Raw genomic sequence first — 8,040 nt, forward strand, 5'->3', positions numbered from 1 at the left:
ATGGAAGTATATTGAAATGCTAAATTTTATGCTCATGGATGTGCCTAGTTTTTTTTTCCCCTCACAAAATAATTACTAAGTGCATTTTAATTTCTTATTCTTCTTGTTTGTGTTTTGTTTTACTCTGTTGACTCGGCTAGCAAAGTTGATTTAGTTTCTACTTTTGTACCCTGGTATCTAATTTTGAATTATTTTTTGAAGAATTTGATCTAGATAAAATCTGTAGTAAATGAATTAGAGTATTTTAAAGTATTCGTTTTGTTTATGCTTCTCATGTTAAAGCTTATATAATTTTGAGTTACATAATTTATGAGTTTACCAACATTTATTATTAGTGTTTATATCATAGTAACCTGATGCATTTAAGGGTTGCTATACTGATCTGTCCTTATACACAGTAGATGGGTAAAATATACCAACTACTTTTGTTTTTAGGTATTGGTTTATATTTTCAACAAACTTTCATGTTTGTCAGACCCTGTGCTAGGGATTTAGTCATTATTTGCATTTTTCAGATTAATTCATCATTAATTTTATAGGATTATTGTTGCCATTTCTTTTTCAGGGTATGGTACCATTTGTTTTTGTGGGAACAAAAGACAGCATCGCTAATGCCACTGTTCTTCTGGATTATCACCTGAACTATTTAAAGGTGAGGACAGGAAGAACTTTAATGTTGAAACCTTTTGCACTAAAATATAAAAACTCCATAGTAAATCTTAAAGCGATTAAGTTTCATACTAGCCTGTACATGATAATCAAAGACCTGTAAAAGATAATAGAAAAAAATGTTCATTTCGTTTAGCTTATTATATTCCTTCTAAAAACACAAGTCAGTTTTCCATCATTATAAATTTAAGGACCAGTATCCCAGTTCTCAAGAAACTCCCCTATTTCCCATTATTCTTCTGTTAAACCCTTATACTCACTTTAGACAATCCTGTCAAAAATACATTTCATCCCATTGATCCTTTCTAGCCCTTGTGAGTTTTTTCCAGGACAAATTTCGTGTCTGTAACACTTGCCTTTGTTGTCCCTTTTATGTCATTTATCAAGGAAATCCCAGAGTTTCATGAAGTCCTCTGTTTAAATGTTTACCCTTCGTAATTTTCTCTATACTCTGTTATTACAAAATAGAAACAATTTGTGTCATTTTATAAATGCACATTTTAGTTAGTATTTGTACGGTTATGCCTCCTCTAGCTTACAAACTGGAAAGCAGGAACCAGGAGGCTGCAAGGCGTAGCAGAAAGAGCACTGGATTGGCAATCCAGTGATTTGCTTGTGGTCTCTCTTCTGCCGTGAACTAGCTCTGTGTCTATAGGCAAATCACCTCCCTAGACTAGGTGCTTTTTAAAATTTCTTTTGGCCAAATGTTCTGTAATTCGATAAAATAGAATTTCACCCATGTCACTTTTATAATTTCTTCTTTGTATCCATATGTATCAAAAATATATTGTAACTGGTACTAAATAGTATTTTTAAAGTAATCCAAGTTTCTATTTTATTTATGATGCTGTCTTAATAAGAATTTTTTTGCTGATTTCTTAAAGAAATAAAATTAAATAATTTATAGTTATATGTAAACAAGGGAGAAAAATACAATAGCTAGGCACTTCTTATTCTTATGGTGGTCAGTTAATAATTGCAAGTGGGGAGGTTTCATCCAGCAAGGTTTGCATGGATGGGATACCCCATTGATTTGCTTATTCACTTTTGTTTTAAAGTGTGTTTTATGTGTAATCTGTTGTATGTGTTTTTCTTCATATTCTTAGCTTAAATAATTTTGAAGACCTGGAGAGTTAGGGTTGCATTGTATCAGTCCCTTGTTCTTTTGACTAACGTTCTTCCTTAGATCTTTTGATTTATTCTTCACAATTGAGTATCTTTTTTGGTTATCAGCAGCTGTCCTGTTGTTGCCATTCTTTCCATCACCAGATCTTCCCTCGAGTGGGCTTGGCATCTCTCACCAAAAGGTGACTGCTTTGCCCCAGTGGGATAACCTGGACTACCATTCTGTTTTGCAAGATACACCCATTCCATGAGCTCTAACTGTACTTTTGGAGTAAGCCACTCACTCAGCTGCAGTCTCTTCTTTGTTCAAGTCCTCTGTAAAACAAATTCTGGTTCAGAGCACAGATGAAGCTCATCTAGATTCTTACCTGCCCTTTTCCTGAGGCTGCCATAACCAAGATTTTAGGAACCTAGCTTTACAGAGGCTTCCCCAGTGACTGTTCATGTGGACGGTCCCTATGACGGCGTCTGCTTGACTGAGACACCCAGTGCTACTCTAGTTGTGGATCCAGTTCCCTATAGCTAGTAAATAGATGCTTATGGGTAGATTGGAAGAAGGGTTAGAATTGAGACTTCATCTGGATTTGACAGAACCCAACATATCGGAAGCATTGTGTGTGAGGGCCTGTTAATGGACCCCAGGTGTATATTTTGATCAACTGACTATACTGTTCGTCATACTTGTTCTAGCAGAGTTGTAGTCTTTAAGAGGTTTTCAAGGCATGATTTAAGATTCCCAACTTGTTTTTGTCAACTATTAAATAGTTCCCCTATATAAGGAATATAAACATTTTCAGTTCATCGAAGATAATTGTTTCTTAATTGTATAGTCACGTCCAAAGACCTGCCATAGTATATGTTCTGTGAAAGCAGAAGATGGCCCAGACTCAATGTTTTATTAATTAAGATATTAAGTGGCAAATCTACTTCAATTAAGATTATTTACAATGTGTGATTTTTAAGGTTAGCTGGTTAAACCTTAAATGTCATTTATCTGTATTCATACCTTTTAGAGTTGTTTTATTCAATATCCTATTATCAAGAGGTCCAAAAACTAGCATATTTGTGCCTTAGCAGATCTATCGGATAATAGTGCCAAATTAAATAACTTTAAATTCTATCAGTATAATTTTAATGCTCATTATTTTTGTTATATCTCTAATTCTGGACATCAATAATATGTTATCTATAGTAATTTTATTTTTAAGGAGACCATTCAATTTCCTGATAATTCTGTGTAACAGTGTTTACTATAAATTTAGAACTGAAATTGAAATATTTCCAGTATACTTTTTATCTGATGAAAAGGAGAAAGGTATTTTTAAGTAAAATGTCAAACTATTTTTACTGTTATCTTGTATATTTTAAATAGGAAGTAGACCAGTTGCGTTTGGAGAGATTACAAATTGATGAGCAATTGCGACAGATTGGAGCTAGTTCTAGACCACCACCAAATCGTACAGATAAGGAAAAAGGCTATGTGACTGATGATGGTCAAGGAATGGGTCGAGGTAGTAGACCTTACAGAAATAGGGGGCACGGCAGACGCGGTCCTGGATATACTTCAGGTACAAACTAAGCATTTTACTCAGTAACTTTATCTGTTCCTAGACTTAATAGCTGCTAATCTCTAATACTCACTAGAACCCCATTATAACAGTTTCTCACTACATGGTTTCCAATTCACAGTGCGTCAAATTGTGTTGCAAGAGACATAGAGTAAAAACCTGATAATAACACAGAGTTCACAGGGCAGGTGTGAGTCTGTCCACGTTCTGACTGGGGATAAATCTGCTTAAGCCCTTGTATGTTGATGACTTTCCTAAGGCCTTTCCTGATTTTATTACTGTATAGCCAAAACTTTTTTCATTTGTGTACTGTGGCTCATTTCTTGTCAGGCATGTGCTGGTCATACTTGCTGGATGGACTGTGTAAATCAGGGGTCTGCATCCTGTGGCTCGTAAGGTGATTTTGAGTGGCATGGCCAAAGTCAGCCCTAGGCACAGTCAAGAAGTAGGCGAAGTTTCTCTTTGCCTTCTCAGCTCTTCTTTCAGTGCTTCTTTCTTCTCTCCCAGTACCTTTCATTGAACGCTGTCCCACTGCCAGTGCCTACTCTACTGTCTTTCTTGCTCAACTGTGTATCTACTATGTAACTTGCTTATGATGGTATAAGGTATAATCCATCTCACAAATATTTGCATTTCAAAAAGGAACTCTTTAAGATGGAAAAGCCTTCAAGATCCACAGGAGTGAAGCTATAATGGTGAAGCTATAATTGGTCATTAGCTCCAACAGAGGAAGAGAGAGAGGTAGTAGAGCTGATATTCTGGAGTCGGGGAGAGAGACACCTACTCCTAAGGCCAACCTTGAACCTAACCCCTAATCCCTCTCCCAGCAGTCTGTTCTTTATGCTGTTGAAGTCCCCCGTCACCGTGGAGCTCTTTTCCCCACTCCCATCCCTTATGTCATTAACCCAGCCCCTCAGGCATAACAAGTTCATTACAATAAATCCTTTATAATGATCAATTATTCCAGTGGGAGTGGGAGGGAAGGTTGTGGACCAAGCATCAGGCAAGCATATCCCCATTCAGCTAGGTCCAACCCCTTATCACACAAGAGACCCTTCCCTGAGATAGTAGCCATGGTGGCCACCTTTGCCACCCTCTCTGAGGTGACCAAAATGTATGCATTCCCCTCTGTGCCTGGGCCAAACCTTGTTAAAAGGAACCCTCTTTATAGAGGTTTTGTTGATCAAGGTATTGCATTTAACTGTTGTAGACAACTTTTCCTCCAGAGAGCACAGATGTTTAAAGGAGCACAGCTGTTTAATGATGTGGCATACTCAGGTTTGAACTTAGATGGCTAATAAAATCTTTTTGGTTTAATGAGAACCAAAAATGTTTAAAAAAAAAATTACCTCAAATATTGTTGAAACCTTCATTTTGAATTTAAGATAATTTGTTTTACAAAATGGAAGGTGATAATACTCTTTGGTGGGCTTATAAATTGGGAAGAGTAATGGATTACCCCTGAAACGTCTCTGGAAGCTTCTGTTAACCTAACTTTTTTTTTTAAGTCGGACAACGGTATATAACTTTTAACTCTCGATAGGAACTAATTCTGAAGCATCAAATGCTTCTGAAACAGAATCTGACCACAGAGATGAACTCAGTGATTGGTCATTAGCTCCAACAGAGGAAGAGAGGGAGAACTTCCTGCGCAGAGGAGACGGGCGACGGCGTGGAGGTGGAGGAAGAGGACAGGGAGGAAGAGGACGCGGAGGTGGCTTCAAAGGTACGGAGGTTTTCATTTGTCAAGAAATGAAGGTCAGTTGTAACAGCTGTCTGAAGTTCTGTGAAGAACCTTGCTGATTCAGTGATGTATTACCAAGACCCCCATTTCTCTGGTTTTGTACTGGTCACCATGGGAAAGGCTCATGCAATTGGCAATATTAGACAGCCTTCCTTTCCCTCTGGTTCACATAGAATAAATATATGAATAAACACTGATAACTAGTTTCACCTCTTTGGGTATTCTAAACATCACAATCTGATCATTAGCTCAGGTTGACCTGTAACAGTTGATGCAGAATTGTGATGCCTTAGAAATAGTTTCTGTTCCTTGGTAGCATGCTAGATTATTAGCCAGTGTGTAACTGGAATCACTAGGTTGTTGATCCTATGTTAGATTCTGGGGTGGATCTAAATAAATTGAGGATGTGGGAACAAAGAACTTCCAATAAGCATGTCAGAATCAGTGACCATCGAACCTTTTAAAAACGTCCCTATAGGAAACGATGATCACTCCCGAACAGATAATCGTCCACGTAATCCAAGAGAGGCTAAAGGAAGAGCCGCAGATGGATCCCTCCAGGTAAACCTGTGTGCCTCTTTCCATCTAAATTGTTTGAGTTACAGTACTTTGAGATGTATGAGTTTATTTTACTTGATTTTTAAGCATGTTCAAAGGTTGTGAATTTGGTACATTGAAATATTTTCCTTTCAACACTACATTTGTGGGCAGTCTTAGTCCTTTGCAACAAGTATACAAAGAAGATTTCTCGAGAGAATATGCAGTCTCAGTATTTCTGAAGACTTTGCAGCCACAGTGTGACTTCAATACCACAATGGTGGTCCAACCGCCCCCCCACCCCCCCACCAACTGCCCAAGAAAAGAAACATCCAGGAATGAACCAAGAGAGACTTGCGTCGGCCCTGTGGGTCCCTCCTCCCCTGAGTTGCCTGGATAGAGTGTCCTCTTTGAGTGGAAAGTAAGGGAAAAAAAGGTGTCTGGCTCAAGGGTAATAATCATGATACACAGGGCTGATGACACTCAGCTGGTACATGCTGAATCAGTCAGCTGCTTATTTACAGCCAGCCTCTATTCTGAGAAGCCCATCTCAAGTGGTAATCACCTGTGCCGAACCCATTGTTAAGTAATTTGAAAATTACCCCTGAGCGTGTCCAGACAGACACCTTTGCTGAGTGCTCTGTGTGTGTTTTATCTTACTTAATCTTTCAGCAGCCCCCTGAAGTGTAAAAAGTTTTATTATTCTGTTTTATAGGTGAGTAAACTGATGTTTAGGAAGATTGAATCACATAGCTGGCATACGGTAGAGTGATATTTGAATACTGGTATCTGATTCCCAGAACCCGTGTTCTCTTCTGCTGCTTCTTTAATTCTGAAGACTTAATCCAAGTAGTTAGGGTTCCTTCATGCCTATGGTTTGGTTTGGGACCAATACCCAAGATTAGTGAGAGATGATTTTTAAGGGCAGAAACTCCATGATGGAGTATTTCTTAGAATTCATAGCGGTTTTAAGTAGGTGTTAACCGTTGGCTGGTTCTTAAGGACCAGCATAGAAAAGACCTTAGACGTAGATAGAGATCGATGAAATAATGCACACACATGTGCCTAACAGAGATGTAAGGCATTTATGTACCAGTTTTATAATTCCGCTCTTCACAACCCAACAGTTAAAACAGTCACCCAGGACTAACACTTAAACACACTTTGAAATTACAGCAAACCATTTTGGGATTATATGTCACACTTGTACTTGAAGCAGATCAATATTTGTAATTGTTTTAGGCCCATTTGTCAATATTATCTTCCTTTTGTACAGCATCTAGAAGTCTATTTAGCAGTGTTTAAGTGTTCAGTATTGGCACTTAAAATATTGTGTAAATCTCAGAATATTATTTTTTAAATTGTATTCATCTCTACACTCTTCCTGAGATTCCAGTTCTTCCACACATTAGTGTCTTCAAATTTCCCTGTACCATTCTTATTCTTTAGAGTTCAAGTTGTATGATCATCTGACTTGCCTTACTGAAGGCAAGTAAGTAGCCTTACTGAAGCTACTAGAAACCAAAGCTAGTATTTTTTTTTATTGTAAGACAGTGGGAGCCCTCAGTGTAAGGAAACTTAATTATACTCATGATAGACATAAAGATGTCAACTAAAGCTTAGAAGAAGACATGGTAGGATTGTGAGTTTTCATCTAACTTTGGACACAGTGAGATGACCAGTGTGTTCCAGTTAAAGAAGAGTGTTTTTAAATCAGAAACCAAATAAAGATCCTACCTGACCATAATTTCTTACACTTCTTCTATTCTCACCCCCATATCCCCCTTTTAAGATGTGGAATTTACCCTTCGGGCTTAAATTTTTCATCAGGCCAATTACAGATTACAGTAGGATATGGTCTGTGTATATAACAACTGTAACTTGTTTTAGATCAGAGTTGACTGCAATAATGAAAGGAGTGTCCACACTAAAACATTACAGAATACCTCCGGTGAAGGTAACCGGCTGCGTACGGGTAAAGATCGTAACCAGAAGAAGGAAAAGCCAGACAGCGTGGATGGTCAGCAACCACTTGTGAATGGAGTACCCTAAACGGCATAATTCTGGAGTTATATTCCCTATACCATTTCCGTAATTCTTATTCCATATTAGAAACTTTGTTAGGCCAAAGACAAATAGTAGGCAAGGTGGCACAGGGCATGAAATGAACACCAATTCTGTTAAGAATTTTATTTTTTGTCATATTGGCCGTAAGCAACAGTTTCCAGATTTGCACAAAGAAACAGATCTTAAAATTTTGAAACATTACTTTTTTTGTGTGTGTGTGGTACGTGGGCCTCTCACTGTTGTGGCCTCTCCCGTTGCGGAGCACAGGCTCCAGGTGCGCAGGCTCAGCGGCCATGGCTAACGGGCCCAGCCACTCCGCGGCATGTGGGA

General features: G+C 38.2%; 1 protein-coding gene across 3 annotated transcripts in view; it reads left to right on the plus strand.

Annotated features, from left to right (window-relative positions):
- The window catches only part of FMR1 (fragile X messenger ribonucleoprotein 1), a 34,132-nt gene extending 26,329 nt beyond the window's left edge, over positions 1 to 7,803 (plus strand). Inside the window, exons 12-16 of one of the 3 annotated variants that reach the window (XM_007449386.1) lie at positions 566 to 652; positions 3,167 to 3,362; positions 4,990 to 5,088; positions 5,585 to 5,667; positions 7,585 to 7,803. In XM_007449386.1, the coding sequence (XP_007449448.1) occupies positions 566 to 652; positions 3,167 to 3,362; positions 4,990 to 5,088; positions 5,585 to 5,667; positions 7,585 to 7,695 (576 nt within the window). In that variant the 3' untranslated portion in view covers positions 7,696 to 7,803. Of the gene's footprint in view, positions 1 to 565; positions 653 to 3,166; positions 3,363 to 4,905; positions 5,089 to 5,584; positions 5,668 to 7,533 lie in introns of all 3 variants that reach the window. The other 2 variants (XM_007449387.1, XM_007449385.1) reach the window with 2 other exon arrangements.
- Positions 7,804 to 8,040: the final 237 nt, after the last annotated feature.

The sequence above is a fragment of the Lipotes vexillifer genome, unplaced genomic scaffold (assembly GCF_000442215.2).
Source record: "Lipotes vexillifer unplaced genomic scaffold, Lipotes_vexillifer_v1.1 scaffold211, whole genome shotgun sequence".
Lineage (NCBI taxonomy): Eukaryota > Metazoa > Chordata > Mammalia > Artiodactyla > Lipotidae > Lipotes > Lipotes vexillifer.